The following is an 18,157-nucleotide window of genomic DNA, read 5'->3' on the forward strand; positions in this document are numbered from 1 at the left end:
AACTGGGGATGAGGGTGGAGAAAACAGTGCAACAATGAATGAATGAAAACCCAAAATCTCTGTAAATGTTCTTTAAAACTAATAAAATTTAATTAAAAAAAAAGACACACACGAATATAGTATAAAAGTGTATTATAGTGATTTTTACAATGTTTGTAAAAGGTGACCTTAAATAGAAAGGTCCTTAAAGTCATTTATTGTGGATGGGTATATCTGTTAAATAAGAGAATAAATGGCAATGTCTTGTTTCTATTTCTGTTTTTACCGGTGTGACAATGCTGTATTGTGGAGGGAAAAAAAGCAAAAACCGATGTTTCCTTTAGGAAGCATTTCTCTATCACCCAAGAGACTGAATATAAATAATGAAGGGAATTAGACCTGCCCTGTGAAGTGTTCCTATCAAGACACCTTTTTTTTCAAATTATGATTTAGTTAAAATTCCTTTAAGAACCCAGAAAATATTAATATTTCTATTTTAAAGGACAGCTAAAATTCTTTCAAGTATATAAACTTAATCCTCAAAATAATAATTTTTTATGTTTTTACAAGTTGATGTGTATAATCAAATAAAAATGATAAGGGGAAAAGATCATAAATAATTGCTTTATGCTTATTTGCACGCAGGAGTTCTTCTTCATTTTGAAAGGTTTCATACAAAATAAAAACTGAAAATAATTAATATGATATTTTGTATGTTAAAAAATCCCACAGAATCCACTTCTACTCCTTTCAATAAGCCCATTGCTTATATAACCATGATTAGGTTCAACATTTAAAAAGTTTCAAAAATAAGATATAACCCAATGTGCTTATTGTACCTTATTACTCAAAATCCAAACTTATTATTGTTGTGTTGGAACCGGCTCAGAGCAGACTCTCCACTGGGATACAAGAGCTGAGCCTCCAGTGGTGGCTGTAAATTGCACAGGAGAAGATTACAGTTTTCCTTTGGAGTGGCTGGTGGACTTTAATGGCCAAAGACATGTGGTTTTAGGATTAGCAACTCAACTCCCCATGGACTAGGCCACCAGAGCCCCTTTTGATTTTAATAAAAGAAGTTAAGTTATTGTTTTCTGAGTACCATAACCCATTTCCTTATATTTCCCTTAAACAATCTACATTAAGTTTCATCTGTACATACTGTTATTCTTTCTCTAAAACATTATAACTTGACCTGACATCATCTGCAGATAGCACTTTTCATAACTATACAGTGCTCAGGTTTGAAAGAAACTGTAGGGTAGTTTTTGAAACATAAAACTTGAATACTTTTTCTCAGCAGTTTTTTACATATGTGCTTATGTCTTTGGAAAGTTACTTTTAAAACAGAGCTAACATGACCTATTTGATTTATATCTAGACCAATTTTCTTAATACCACTGTGAAAAGTAGGACTAGATGAGCAGAAAATACACAGTCATTAAAAACAAAAGCCTATCAATAATCCAAAATCAGTATATTTTTTACAGACTTTGAAGCAGGAAAGGTAAATATAATTCCAATATATAGGTCAATTTTTTAATACATTTACAGTAGTTATACAAAGCACTCTGTAATATTACATAACTAAGACCAGAAAACTTAAATTCTTATCAGAGTGCCAGGGATTATACAAAGACTTTGTTATCAGTTTGGTTTGTTAATCCCAGACCAAAGAGCATCTGATCAAGCCACATGTAAACTGTATGATTTTCATTAAGTTGTTTAACTTTTAGTCTCGCATTCCCCTTCTAAAATGACCCTTAACTGTAAAAAAAAGTTATTTTGAGAATAAAACCCTGAAATTAAATAACATACATAGACTCTTTGTAAAACATAAAGCAATATACAATGCAAGTTGTTATTATTACTGGGGCTTATGACTCTTCAAAATATCCATTTACCCAGGATTCTAATAAGTTGTTCTTACCAAGTTAGCAGCACTCACATTTGAGATATCTGAAGGGTCCATTTCATTTTCTAGCTTTGCTTTCTCTGCTGGAAATTTGTCTTCGTTGGTTTGCAATGAAGGTGTGTCAGCTTGCTGAATAAGTACACACTCTGCACCAGTATGAACAGCAGGTATGTCGGAAGAGAGCATGGAGTTGTCTTGTAAAAAATTGCTGGCAGAGTTCCTAACATCATCCAATGTACTCACTGCGAACTAATAAAACATGTTTACAGAATGAATTAGAGATCGTAAAAAACAATCATCAGCTATTGCACTCCAGAAAAACAGATTCGACTTATCAACTCTGAAGAAGTGATACTTTTTATCTGACAATTAAATCAATCATTATCCAACCATTATCCAGAAAAGGTTGTCTTTTTGTGTTTCAATTTTTATTCCTATTTTAAGCAACAGGAAATTTGTCTATTAGGTAATAACCACCTTCTGAAGTGCCCTGAGAGATTAACCAATATATTCTTCCAATAGGCTAATTTTGGATGAGTATTTTGTATGCTAGCAAACTAGTCGAGAAGACTAACCCTTGTATTAAGTAAGTGCTTCTGCAAACAGTATGAAGGCACTCCATCAAAATATATTTCTGAGGACATTTTACTAAAATATATGAAAGCTGTTCTCTTCAGAAAAAAAGTAATACAACCTCAGCATATCACTGATGAAGACCCATGTGGTACATAGTACCAATTCTCAGACAGATGAGAGAAAGTCACTGTGAAATAAAAGTGCCTTAGAATGTTCAGTGTCTCATGAAATATATTCTTCAGATTTAGATACTCTCCTTTACAGATATTTAGCATAGTAGAAATGAGAAAACAATCTATAAAACCAGCCACTGGCATTCCTAAATTATATATTAATTTAAAAAAATTTTATATCATTTAGCAAACAGAACCAAGTTTCTACTTTCATTTTCTGACAGGGCACAGAAAGAACTACATTTTTCAATTTCTACATTTTTCAGTTATACTCAGAGTAATGAGCTGCAAGCTGAAGAACTAAAATCTAAACTTGTGAATTTAAACTCACTGACATCACTTCTTAAATAAACACTGAATAAACACTGTAGGGGCCATAAAAACTCTACTTTGATTAATTATTTATATTAATATTAAACTTGGACAAGTCTTATAAACTACTTTTAAAATTCTACTATTGGTCAGAACTCAGAGTGTCCCAAAGTGTTGATTTTAGCATAAGCATTATTTAAATTTTATCACATTGTTTATATTGCTATCAACATTATTTATATGTCAGTCACTATGGTTTATAATCTTCTTGGCAATATTTATATTAGCATTACTGAAGTTTACAATATAGTCAACTATGCTTATTAACAAATAAATATTATTTATATAACAAAATTAAAGCTAAAACTATAAAGTAATGGTTAAAAAAATATAAATATTCTGATGCCATTCTTAGGAGGACAGTGGAGAAAATAAAGATTTTCATTAGTTTGAACAGCAGCAGCAGTGAACGTTTCTACTGAACTTTATAGCAAGAGTGTGACTACTCAGTAGTTCATGTCTGCTTTATTCCTTAAATCTCAACGTCACAAATTAATGCACTATCTAGTGGTAAGGAGCTGCTGCAATCCCAAAGGTACAATCCCAGTTTAAATCTATCAGCTGCTCCCCAGGAGAAAGATGGACAATCTCCTTTCGCGGGATTTAAACCGCCTCTGAAAACCCACTGGAGGGTCATCTATAAATTGGTTCCACTCAATAGTACAAAACACCACTATGGCATTTACATTATATTCTATTAGTTAAAATGCTAACAATTTGCTGAGTAGTGAGTATGTGAATATAAAAAATTATTTCTCCAACAAATACTAGCCTTGGTTTACAAATACTGATTTTTTTTCTTAAAATTAAGTTTAAAAAATATATACTGATGAGCTCTGCTCCATAGTGTAACAAATGCAATGCATCACCAAAGAACAAATACTGTATAATGCCACTGTTGTAAAAGGGACTGACATCAGCACTGGAGGAAACTAAAAAAAGAGGGGATAAATAATGTACACTGCATTGAAACAGATGAGGGAGAGAACTGTTTAAAAGGAATATATGATTAGGTATTATTTTCATGACAAGAGTCCATAAGAGCTGCATAATAAAGTGGACGGCGGGGGGCAGGGGGGGTAACGGCGGGGAAGAGTGGAATTGTACAATTAAAAAAATTTTTTTTCTTTTCAAAGAGAAAAGTGAACTGTGGGGAGGGGTAGGCATAGGCAGGTAGGAAAACATGCTACAATGAATGAATGGAAATCCAAGTTCTCTATAAATTTTCATTAAAATTTCAATTAAGAAAATTAAAAAAATGCAATGCAACACAAAATCTGCATGCAAGAAGCTTCTAATTTTATTTGGGCATAAAAAACACATATTAAAACACTACAGACTACCAGAAGCAGAGTAACATTAAGAGCCATTATTAAGAAAGAAAATAAAGTCAAGAATTTAAATAAACACAAATAAAATATGCTAACAATAAAACATAGAAGGATTCTGGAGCTTCGTTTGACATACTTTAGACATGTTGTAAGGAGGGACAGGTCCTTGGAGAGGGATATCATGCTTGGGAGGGTGGAGGGACAGCGCAGGAGGGGAAGACCCTCTATGAGGTGGATTAATTCAGTGACTGGGGTAATCGGGATGGGTGTGTCAGAGGCAGTGCGACTGGCACCAGATAGAGCAGGGTTTAGGGCTGTTGTACATAGGGTTGCTATGAGTCGCAAATGACTCAACGGCACATAACAACAACAACAATAAAAATAAAACATTTTAAATAGCAGATGCTACTCTAGTCTAAAAACACTATTTTACAACTTACTCATCTAATTTCTCTACTATGATAGCAGAAAACCCCCACTGTCTATATTTCATTAGTTATTTTATATAAAATTATACCTATTGAACATGAATCCTCATATAAACAACTACCTAAAAACAGATGCATTCCTTCACCATATACATGTCAACCAGATTAACATATATTAAAATAATAACTTTAAAAAATGCTATTGTGTGCTCGCTTCAGCAGCACATATACTAAAATTGGAACGATACAGAGAAGATTAGCATGGCCCCTGCGCAAGGATGACACGCAAATTCATGAAGCGTTCCATAAAAAAAAAAAAAAACGCTATTGCAGCAATGAATGAATGGAAATCCAAAATCTCTGTAAATGCTCATTAAAATTATTTTTTAAAAATGCTATTAAGTATCAGCAAATTTATCAAGTACAGATTTATCAAAAGTACAAGTAGAACAATTTAAAAATAACTCTTTTTTCATTATTTGTACTGCATACCAAATGAAGCAGGAAGATACTACTTTAATTAAGTCATCAAAGGTACCAGCCAACTAATAATACAAGTCTCTAGGGATGACACTTAAAAGAAAATTACTTTATTCCTGCCCAAAACAAAAGTATAAGCTTCTGGTGGCCAAGAAGCAAGAAGCTGTGCTGCAATCCCACAGGCACGTGGTTTGAATCCACCAGCTGCTCTGCAGGATGGGCAACTTCCTCCCATGCAATTAACTGCCTCTGAACACCCTCCACAGAGTCAGCTAGGGGTCAGTTCCAACTTGAGAGTACACAACAACAACAACAAGTTGAATCATGACCAATTAGCCAATAAATTAAGGAACATTCTACGAAAAAAAAAAAGCCAATATTGTTAAAAAATACCTGAAAAAGACAGGCTGAAGAACTGTCATTAATAAAAAACATTCAAGAAGCAAAATGAAATACATTATTCTAGACTGAACTATATACTAAGGATAAAAATTCTACAAAGAAATTACTGTGCCAGATGGAAAAGTTTGAGCATAGACAGTAAATTGTGTTGTTATGTGACCCTATGAACAACAGAGCTGAATTTTGCCCTAACCTGTGCCATCCTCATCATTTCCAATATATTTGAGCCCACTGTTATTAGTCACCATATCAGACCATCTTGTTGAAGGTTTTCCTTTCCTACACTAACTCTCTACTTTTCCAAGCTTGAAGTCCTTCTCCAAGGACTAGTCCCACCTAACAACATGCCCAAAGTATGTGAGACAAAGTTTACTATCTTTTCTTCCAGTGAGCACCTTGGCTGCACTTTGTCCAAGATACACTTAATTATTCTTTTGGAAGTCCACGGGATATTCAGTTCCCTTCAGCACCACAACTCAAAAGCATTGATTCTTCTTTTGCCATCCTTAGTCACTACCCAACTTTCAGATGCATAACAAGTAATTGAAAAGACTACAGCTTATGTTAGACATAGCTTAGTCTTTTAACTTGCATGTTTGCTCTTCAGTACATTACAGCAATTGTTGTGTTTTGTTGAATCAGAACCAACTCACACATGACGTGATTCCAGTCATGTGGCTTTGGGATTACAGCGTACAGTCTTTAATTAATATTAAATTTCCTGATAGGGTACACTGGTGGCCAAGTGGTAAAGAGTTATGCTTCCAACCAAAAGGAACACAGTTGAAATCCACCAGCAGCACCACGAGAGAAAGATGTGTAATCTCCTCCTGTGTGATTTACTACTGCCTCTGCAAATCCACTGGAGAATCAGATATGAGTCAGTTCAAACTCAACAATACATAACAAGAGTAACACTAACTGGCGCTATATATATTTAAAGGCAAATTATGATAATATTTACAGAATATTCTCAGCCTAATTGTTCAGCCTGTAATGTGTATATGGCATGTATATAGAGAGAGGGAAAAATACATGGTGAAACATTAACATTTGTCTAATCTACTTGTAGGTTGCTTCTAGTCTGGCCACTTCTGTGTGGATGTAAAACATTTTAGAATAAAATGTGAAAATGACATGGGAAAATAAGGCATTCTAGTAAGCACACCCACTTCTTTTAAGAAAGGAAGCCATTTCATAATTTATTACCTGGGTTCTTTCAGTGAGTGGATGTTCACATGGGTGTAATGAATCTCTGGGCCGAGATTCTACAGTATTAGCATGTCCGTCTCCAACAGTTTCACCTTTTTGTATACTTTCATCCGAAAAAAGATGTACATTTTCTTTATCGCTGTCGTCTTTTGACCTTAAAGCTTCTGTTGTTAATAAAACTTTTGGCGTCACTGCTGTCGATCGTGAGCGAACAGGTCTTCCTCTGTGAACAGTCTCCCATCCTTCAGCATCTTTCCGTTCTACACAATCAGGGGAGAGAGGAATCAAGACTTCTTTAGAAAACAAACATTTTCTGAAATCTACCAAACAAACACCATTTTCTTCTAATTCATATTAAATAGAACTAATAGACAAACTGCCAAGCTCCAACACAGCAGAGATCAGAAGGATAGTACAGAATATGGCAAAGTTCTGATCTGTTGTTCAAAGAGTTTCTATGAGTCACAGTCAACTCGATGACATGTAATAACAATATATGCATTAAGTAGTCATGTTCACATAAACTATATTATCTCTGATACCTAAAACTATCCACACCAGAACATATGCCTTCAAGTCTATTATGACTCATAGTGATCCTACAGGACAGAGTACAGCTGCCCTACAGACCTTCCAAGGCTGCAGATATTTAGAAAAGCAAACTATCTCATCTCCTTCTGAGCAGCTGGTGCATATGACCACCAATCTTGAGGTAAGCAGCCATTATCTCTATTTCATAAATGATAAAACAATTTTGCATTGAGCGAGCAGCCTAAGGCCACAAAGTTGGCAAAGAGTAACAGAATCAGAAATGAGATTTACAGAGGAAGATCCCTGGAACAATGGTTAAGTTCTTTGATGCTAACTAAAGTAGGTGGTTGATCCCACCAACTACTCCATGGGAGAAAGATGTGGTGTTCAGCTTCCAAAATTTATAGCCTTGAAACCTCTATAGAGCAATTCTCTGTCCTCTAGGAACTCAGGTAAAACAGCTTTAACAGCAACAGATGTAGTGTATATGTTAACACTATCATATAATAGATTTGTGAACTATCACATATCTTACTTTCATTGCTGTCGAATAGGAATTGATTGATAGGTGTACCTCAAGCAAATTTTGGAGGATGTAAATAGCATGGGATGAGATTGTTCATCATTCTCCTATGAAGTTACGCAAGGATGTGAACCTTCAGAGAGGCTCGACCTTTGGTAGCAATGCAAGTATCTACGAACTATGCCATCAGAGCTCCCCACAAACCTTACTAGTTAAAACAAAACCAAGCTTATTTAAAATGGCTCTGGCAATAGGTGCTCCAAATGATTATGTGTCTTTCCATCTTTCAGAATACAAACTGTGTACCAGTTTCTTTCATCTCAATTCTAAAAATATACCTTGATATAAACTTATCATAAAATTATATAATATTAATTGAAGAAATACTAGAGGACCTAGTCTAGTATTTAAAATAATACTACAAAGAAACTGAAGATCCATGGTCAAAGTTAAATAGCAAAAAAAAAAAAAGCACAAAATAAGTGTTTCAAAATGGCACATCCTGACATATACACATGTCATGTTAAAAAAAAAAAAAATGCTCACCTCCAGAAACTCTATGAACTTGGAGAAAAGATGAAAGTTTAGTGTTCAAGACTTTTGTTCATGGGGTCGCTATGTTTTGTCTATGACTTTACAGCACTTAACAACAATACAGTCACAATAGAAAATTTTGATTAATTAGTTGTTGTTGAGAAACACTGAGTTGGAAGCAATTCATAGCTGACCTCCAGCAGGGTTTCAGAGGCTGTAAATAACATGTAAGGAGACTGTTCATCTTTGGAGCAGCTAGCTAGTGGATTTGAATCGAGTACCATCGGGCTAGCAGTACAATTCTTTACAACTAAGACATACATATATCAAAGACAACAAATGAAACACCTTCTTCTATTTTTGTATAATGGCCACTGCCTTGGCAACAAAATTAAGTCTTTTTGTCCATTTTTCTTAAAACATTACACATTAAGAAAAATCATGGATTCATTAAAGGTTTGTTGTTCAAGTTGGAACCGAGCCATAACAGACTCAATCCATTCATTTGTTGATGGGAATTTGGGCTATTTTCATTTTCTTGTTATTGTGAATAATGCTGCTATGAACATGGGAGTACATTTGCCCATTCATGTCTCAGTTCTGATTTCCTTGGGATATATACCTTGCAGTTGAATAGATAGGTCATATGGAATCATATGGGTCATAAGTTTTTAAGAAAACTCCAAACAAGTTCCGTAACAATTGTACTGGTTTACAATTCCACCAGCAGTGCATATGAGTCCCAATCTCTCCATGTTCTCTGCATTTTTTTCCCCTATGTTGTTAAACTTTGCTACTGCTGCTGGGGTGAGATAGAATCTCACTGGTGCTTTAATTTTCATCTCTCTAATTGTTAGTGATTTTGAACATTTTCCTCATGTGTTTCTTGGCCATCTGAACATTCTCCTTTGTGGAGTCTTTCCATGTCTTTAAAAAACAACTATAATCTTTCAGTTCACATGACTAGACTTTGAAATCTCTAAGGGAAAGGCAAATTTCACTATTTTTCTCTTTATTATGAAAATTTTCCAATACATAAAATTAGAAGAGTGTCATGAACTCCATGCTCCACTATCTAGTTCCACCAATTACCAACATTCTCCACTTTTATGCCATCTACTTCCCTTTCTCTGTTCCAAAATATTTTAAAGCAAATACTAAAAGTCACACACACGTCCTTAAGTTTAAAAATTGAGAAAGTTTAACAAATGATTTTGATTTCTAGTTGGTTTAGCTGAATCATCCTTAGGGAGCACTATGATTAATCACTTTACATTTAAAAGGAAAGAAAAATACCCTTCTTTGAAAGCTTCCTTATAAAAAGAAATACAGCTTAAACCTTGGACCTATTCCATTAGCCAATGAGATAGCCAACACAAATACTATCGTATGAGGAAAAAAATAAAAATAATTGAAGCAAGTCAAAAGAAAAACAGGAAGTATAACTTAGGTCTCTTAGAAATGATGAAATTGGTTACAGACAAATATTTTGAATGTGTCTTCAGTGAAAACTATGTTGACAAACTATTTCCATAATAACGGATTACTTAGGGAAGATATAAAATAATAGAGTTAAATGGATAATCTAAGTATTATGATTATTTTAAATGGGAATCAAAGAACAAAATCATATTTCATATAATGATTTTCACACTACAGAATTTTTAAATTTACAAATGTTATTGCTACACAAATAAATCCAAATTATAACCACAAAAATAATCCTAACTCATAATGATCCTACATAAACGCAAGTAAATTCAACTAGTTAATCCAAGAAAACTTTGAATAATCCCAGCCTATTTATGATGTTCTTTGGGATTGTAGTGCAGCTTCTTACCACTAGGCCACCAGAGCTTTCTTAATCATGATGTATTATAATTTTTATTTATCATTGACTTTTTAAAACCAATATCTTATTGTTTTCTTATTCAACAACCTACAAACATTTTGTTTTCTGATATTAGTTGAAGTCCCCTCAATGTGAAAGCACTTTTCCCACTTCCTCTGTGGCTTCATTTTCATTTGTTCTTTCCCACCCATTCCATTCCTGCCTTTTGAACTTTGTTTCTGGGCAAATACTGCTCTTTTGGTCCCTCTATGATTGGATAGTTCTGAGGAATATCTTTCTCTAGATGTTACTGTTTAATTCATAGACTTGTCTCTTGTTTGGCTGATTTTTAGAGTAGTTAGAAGTGGTCACTAGGTACCATCCAGTTTTTCTGGTTCATGTGACCCATTAATCTTTGAACTAATTATTTCCTTCTTTTCCTTAGATTTCATTCATTCTTCTATGTTCCAGAAGAGACCAGCAGTTCTGTCTTTAGATGGTGACACCTACATGCTTAAGACACAAAAGTTGTAAAAAAAAAAGTTGTTGTTAGGTACCGTTGAGAAAAGTATGACTGATAGTGACCTTATGAACAAAAAGATTTGCACCATCCTAACATTTCCTGACATACTAGAGCCTATTGCAGCAGTCACTGTGTCAGTCCACCTGGTTGAGGGTCTTCCTTTCCTTTTCAACCCTCCATTCTTCCCAGCATCATGTCCTTCTCCAAGGAATAGCCCCTCCTAACAACATGCTCAAAGCATGTGAGAAGAAGTCTCATGATTCTTGCCTCTAAAGAGAACTCCAGCTGAACCTTCTCCAAGATATATCTGTTCATTCTCTTGGCTGTCCATGAGATGTTCAGTGCTCCTCTCCAATACGACAACTCAAAGGTGTCAATTCATTTTCTGTCATCCTTATTCGCTGTCAACTCTCAGATGCATAGTAAGTAGCTGTAAAGGCCATGGCCTGAATCAAGATGTACCTTAGTCCTCAAACTGACATCATTACTCCTCAATAATTTGGAGAGATTATCCGACAGAGTGTGGAAATTATCGAACAGTATCACTGATATCACATGCAAGCAAAATTATCCAAAAATGACTGAAGATTATCCAAAAATGACTGAAACAGCACATCAACAGAGAACCACCTGAAGTGCAGCTTGGGTTTGGAAGAGGCCATGGTACTAGGGACATTATAGCTAATGTCAGATAGATCTTGACTGAAAGCAGAGTACCAGAGGAATGTCTATGTTTCATCGACTATGCAAAGACATTTGACTGTATGGATCACAACAAACTGTGGCTGACTCTGAGAAGAATGGGAGTCCCAGCAAAACCTATATGTGGACCAGGAGGCAGTCGTCAAAACTGAGAAAGCAAACACTGCAGGGTTCAAAATTGGGAAGGGTATGTATCAAGGATGTATCCTATCTCTGTATCTTTTCAATCTATATGAGGAACAGATTATCTGGGAGGCTGGGCTCTATGAGGAGAACTGTGACATCAGGGTTGGAGGTAGACACATGAACAATCTGCATTATGCAGATGACACAACCCTGCTTGCTGAAACTGAGGAAGACCTGAAGCACTTGCTGCAGAAGGTCAAGGACTGTAGCCTTCAATATCGATTGAAGCTCAACATCAAGAAAACAAAGATTCTCAACACTGGGCCGATTGGCAGCATCATGATAAATGGTGAAGAGATTATTCACAGCTTTAGTTTGCTTGGCTCTACAATCAACACTCCTGGCACCAGCAGCCAGGAAATTAAAAGACGAACTGCATTGGGAAACTCTGCTGTCAGAGAACTCTCCAAAGTACTGAAGAGCAACGATGTCAGTCTGGAGACTAAGGTGTGCTTGAGACAGGCCATGATCTTTGCAATCACTTGCTATGTATCAGAAAGCTGAACAATGACTAGGGATGGTAGAAAGAGAGTTGAAGCCTTTGAGCTGTGGTGCTGGAGAAGAGTATTGAATATACCATTGACTGCTAGGAAAACAAACTAGTTCATCCTGGAGAGGGTGAAGTCAGGCTGCTTCTTGGAGGCAAGGATTTTGCTTTGTCTGACATACTTTGGCCATGCTGCAAAGCGGGATCAGTACTTGCAGAGGGACATCATGCTTGGGAGGGTGAAGGGACAGCGCAGGAGGGGAAGACCCTCATTGATTCAGTCACTGAGGTAATGGGGATAGGTGTGTCGGAGACAATAAGATTGGCAAGAGCAGGGTTTGGATTGGATAGAGCAGGGTTTAGGGCTGTTGTACATAGAGTCACTACGAGTTGCAGGTGACTTGATGGCATATAAGAACAACCACCACCACAACAATGCGTCCCTTTATTTCCTAACTGTTGGTATCAAAGGTATTAACTGTGGATCTACTTTGAATCATTTGATCATATGGTATACTATGCAGAGAATGAAAAACAGAAGAATGGAGTTCCATTCATAGTCAAAAAGTCAATTTCAAGTTCTATCCTAAAATACCATGTGTTGAGTGACAGGATAATATCCATATGTATACAAGGAGACCCATTAAGATGCTCCTACATCCAGAGGCAAAGAGGAAGAAATTGAGAATTTTTACCAAATCTTGCAGTCCAAAATTGACCAAACATGCAGTCAAGATGCATTAATGATATTTGGTGGCTGGAATGCAAAAGTGGGAAACAGTGAAGAAGGAATAGTAGTTTGAAAATATGGGTTTGGTGATAGAAATGAGTCTGGAAATAGAATGGCTAAATTTTGTATTTACCATTATTTATACATTGCAAATACCTTTTTTAAAAGATGCAAATGACGACTTTATACATGGATCTCACCTGATGGTCTGCATAGTAATCAGACTGCATTTTTTTAAGAAACAAAACAAAACAAAACAAAAATGTAGAAAACAGTTTTTATGGACTGTTACACAATTTGGCCTAACTAGTCCATAAGACTATGGTCCTAAGTCCTCAAACCCAGTGACTCCGTTCCTAAAGGTCTTTGGTAATGACTAAGAAGTTTACTAACTGTGCTCCCTGTGTCCTCTAGTGCATATACAGATGTTAACTGCAGCACATACAAACACGTATTTAGAACCATCCTCTGGCAAACCCACATGAAATATTTCTATCTGTTTATCTTCTTGTAAATTAGATTGCTATTACTATGATGTGTGTGTATGTAAGACTATTTGCCATTATTTCCTTTTCCTTAACTCTGTGTCCTCTTGTGCCTTTGTCATGCTGTGCTGACTTCCACCTTACTATGTATTGCCCTGCTCTTCAGCCACGTTAACACAGATCCCTATCTAGTTAGTATTTACCACAGATTAAATATGTTAAGATCAACAAGAAAGAGGTAATATTCAATTTTATTGTCATTTCTGTTAGGTCAAACTGGCATCATGGAATAAGCTGGAGAGGTACACTACTTAGGGTACAACAAGCAAATGTTGCTTACTTCATTTGTGGTATTCTAAATATCACAGAATTGAAATTCCAAAGCACTTGCTTTGTGGAAAGGAGAGGGTGGAGTCCCAACTCCCTTGTTAGTATGGCTTGCTTTCAGACATCATTTGAGTTGTTTCTGACCAGTAAACTAGCCATGTGGCTTTGCCCTCAGGAAGAGCACAGCTGAAAGGAGATTACAACTGCTCAGATGAGCCTACTGATAGTGCCATTCAATAAACTATTACTCAGCAACCCTGTGAAAAACAGACTGAAGCCTTACCCTACGCTGCACCATCTTCATGTTTTCCACCAGGTTTAAGTTCACTACAGCAGACACTGTGTCAATTCATCTCGTTGAGAGCCTTCCTCTCTTACAGAGACCTCTATTTTTCCAAATATATTTTCTTTGAAGCACTGATGCCTCCTGACAATATGACCAAAATATGTGAGATAAAGTTTTCCCATCCTTGCCTTAAAGGAGCACCATGGTCTCACTTTTTCCAAGACATATTTCTTTGTTCTTTTAGCATTTCAAAATCTGAAAATGTTTCAAACAGGGTTGTCTTTTGTCCTCCAAATGTATTATCTGTTTCCTTCTTTTATCAGTAGTTCTAGAGTTTTAGTAACTTCACCTTTCTTTTAAAGAATCTTTTATTTACTCTGCTCTCACCTATACATTTGCCTTTCATTTATGTCCTTTAGCTTTAACTTCCTGTTCTTTATTCACTTAAGATGAATAAACCATGAATTATAGGATTTTTCCTAATTTGTATATTTCAAGCTAGAAATTTTCCTCAAAGTAGAGCTATAGCTTAATTCTACAATTTCAAAATGCTTTCTTTTCCCCTTCATTCAAATCACATTTCATAACTTTCTTTGTTATTTATTCTCTGACTCAGGCTATTTAGAAGTATAATCTAAATTTTCAAAAATTTGTACGTTTCTTTGGCTTTTTGTATTGATTTTAACCTTAGCTTCATAGTGATTAGAGAAAGAGTAACTTCAGACTTTGTTCAGACTTGTTTCATGGCCCAGCATATGTCAATTCTAGTAAATGTTTCCTGTCCACTTAAATATATGTTTGGGCTTATTTTTCTGGTCATGACAAAGTAGCTTGTCAAAATTAACCCTCCTCTTGCCAAAAATAACTATCAACGCTAGACAAAACATATAAATCAACTGCTTAAAGGCAATGGAAAGCAACCATGCAGGCAAGATTTGAGGTACTTACAACCCTTGAGAAAAGGAAAGGGCAACAGGGAAATCAATATTAACCTGGCTTTCCCCCTGAGGACATTTTGCCAATTCACACTGCAAGAAAACAAGAGTACTATCTGAAATTAGCAGTGCAGTCAAGCTGTGGAGATAGACAGTAGAGTTGACAGGATCTACTGCAACTGAGACTAAGAAACAGCAACAAAAAAATAACTCAGAGAGCTGAGAACTATAGGGAAGTGAGCCAGGAAAAAAAAAAATCAACCATACACTTAATCTTCCCCTAAGAAGTCTGACAACTCCTAAACTTTGCATTTATAGGTAAAGAGTCCAAGAAATCCTCTAGCAGAAAGCAGGAGCCAGGAACCTAATGAGCTAAGCAGATATTGTAGCAACTAGGCAGAGCAGAGGAAACAAATACTGGAATTCTGGAATACAGTGCTCTTGGTAAATATCCTATATGTTCAGTTAAGACTCTACAAGGAATAAGGATGAATTAACCAAACACATTAACTTTAATAAAAGCTCAAATAAAATCTTAACAGGATTAAAATTACCTGATAGGATAGGATAGGATAGGATAGGATAGGATAGGATAGGATAGGATAGGTCTACCAGAACAAAGAGTAATCCTTCTGAGGAATCATTATAATTTCTTTCCTTTTTTCAAACATGGTATCATGATTTAGGTCTTTATAATTTCTAACACAGGATTAAAAATCAGTGAAAAAAACAGTAAGGCAAAACAAAACAAAAATAAAACCCCAAAAACATACATATAGTTAAAAGTCCACTGGAAAATTGATAAATTCAGATATTATATTTTTTCAGACAGACTTTTAAAAAGAACTATGATTATGAGTTTAAGAATAGAGTTTATTAAAATGAGTTTAAGAGGATCTCTGGTGGCCAAGTGGCAAGAAACCATGCTGCAATTCTGAAGGCATGCAGTTCTAATCCACCAGCTGCTCCATGGGAGAAGGATGGGCAATCTCCTCCAACGCGATTAACTGCCTCTGAAAATCCACCAGCAGGCCAATTATGGTTCAGTTCCAACTCAACAGTACTCAATAATATTAGCTTAAGAAAGTATGAAAAATATCATTCCAAAAGATAGCTGGAATTTATGATGTATTTCATGATCAACAATTCTGCAACTTCTAAGTACATAGCTGAAATTAAGAATTTAATAGATGTGGGTGCTGAGGAGGGAAAGAGGAAAGGGTGGATAGGTAATGAACACTACATTTTAAACAGATGAGGGAAAGAACTGTCCTAAAGGATTATATGATTATGCATTATATGTATGAGATCAATCAGAAACAAGGGGTGCATTGTGGGGTGGGCTGAGGAAGGGCGAGGGAGAGACAATGCAACCATGAAAAACAAAAAGGAAAAAAGAATTTAATAATGTTTAATAGCAGTTTAGACACAGAAAAAGGAGTAGTTGACTGGAAAACATATCAATAAAATGTATACAGCCTGAAGTACAGCAGGGAAATGTGATAGAAGAGAATATGCATTATCATTGCTGTAATTATAAAAAATAAATTATGGCAAATATTAACAGATATTTAGGGTGAATCTAGATGGGAAAAAAGTGATGTGGAAGAGATGAATTGAGAAAGATGAGTGAACTTATTACACTGGCCTATGACATTCCACATATTAAGATTTTTAACTTGGGAAAGCTGGGGATTGAATGAATTCTCAGTAGAAAATATTAAGGTTAAATCATGAGAGAAACTCTCAACTAGCTGCCATTGATTCAGAATCAACTCACAGCTGACTCTCCATTAGGCTTTCTGTTAAACATCATAAGCTGATTATTTCCCACTCTCCCGAGTTTGTTTCCTCCAGTAGTACCTAAGCCCATGGCAGACAAAAGAAAATTACAATCTAGTCTATTTGAAAGTATCTTTAAAATGAATTTAAATGAATCACTGATCTATACATAAACCTAAACAACTTCAAGAGGAAAACACAGAAGGGAATAAGGTGATTTCAGGTTTGGTGTGTTCTGGAGGTGAGGACTAACACTGTGGGCTAGAGAATGCCAGTGATTATGAAAATAGTGCACTGTTCTCTGCTTCCATGGGGCTTCAGTGCACTCAATGACAACTAACAAAAGCAAACAAAACTATACAACGAACTCAGTAGACAAAAACAAAGGACTCAATTTAAAAATGAATGAAAGATCTGAACAGACATATCATCAAAGAATATATGCAATGGAATATAAGCATCTAAAAAGGTTCTCAACATCATTGTGAAAATGTAATTTAAAACATGGAGATATAATGGTACAGTTGCTTTGGAAGACATTCTGGCAGGGTTTTATAAAGCACATTTCCTTAATAAATGGTCACATTCCTTGATATTGAGCTGAAAATGTACATCCACATCAAAATTTGCAAATGGATGTTTATAGTGCCATAATTCACAAATGGCAAAATTTTGGCACAACCAAGGTAAGGTCTTTTTCAACAGATAGTGAATGGACAAACAGTGCTGTAGCCATTCAATACAGTATTGTTTAGTGATATAAAGACATATGCTATTAAGTAAAAAAGACACAGAAGCTGCTTAAATGCATATTGCTAAGTGAAAGGTGTCGGCCCAGGGTGGTATAAGCAGTTAACATACTCATTCTGCTGCTAATGGGAAGATTAGAAAGCTGAGTCCACTCACAAATGTACTGGAAGAAAGGTTTTGTTACTGATCTCCTTCTAAAGACATCTGCCACTAAAACCCCTGTGGAGCACAGATGTACTCTGACTTCAACAGTTCTAAGTCAGTCTTAATGAAATGATATCCTGCACTTTTCAAATGAAATATCATTATCATTTATCAAACATAAAGAGGATAAAAAGATCAATGGTTGCCAAGGGTTCAGGACAGGCGGGGCTCCAAAGATATTTAGGATATTTCTAAGTATTCAGAGGGAGCTGAGGTGGCCTAGACCTTAGGGAGCTTCACTGGTAACCCAAAGGCCATGCATGCCTCTCTGACAGTCTGAATTCACCAGCAGCTCCAATCCACCAGTGACATCAAGGAAGAAAAGTGAAGAATCTTTCATGCAACTTAACAGTTTCAGAAATCCACTGGAGAGTAAGTTACATGTCAGTTCCGACTCCATGACAAAAAGTTTTGAGTCAAAGAACTATTTTCTGAGAATGTGCATTTGTTAAAACCCATAAAACACAGAGTGC

General features: G+C 35.6%; 1 protein-coding gene across 1 annotated transcript in view; it reads right to left on the reverse strand.

Moving 5' to 3' along the window:
• The window catches only part of SCAPER (S-phase cyclin A-associated protein in the ER), a 507,933-nt gene that overhangs the window by 394,837 nt on the left and 94,939 nt on the right, over window positions 1-18,157 (reverse strand). Inside the window, exons 7-8 of the mRNA XM_006888275.1 lie at window positions 6,866-7,128; window positions 1,928-2,143 (exon numbers count right to left, since the gene is read on the reverse strand). Coding sequence (XP_006888337.1) covers window positions 1,928-2,143; window positions 6,866-7,128 — 479 coding nt within the window. The remainder of the gene's footprint in view (window positions 1-1,927; window positions 2,144-6,865; window positions 7,129-18,157) is intronic.

The sequence above is a fragment of the Elephantulus edwardii genome, unplaced genomic scaffold, assembly GCF_000299155.1.
Source record: "Elephantulus edwardii isolate Elephantulus edwardi_28Jun2011 unplaced genomic scaffold, EleEdw1.0 scaffold00066, whole genome shotgun sequence".
In the NCBI taxonomy this organism is placed as follows: domain Eukaryota; kingdom Metazoa; phylum Chordata; class Mammalia; order Macroscelidea; family Macroscelididae; genus Elephantulus; species Elephantulus edwardii.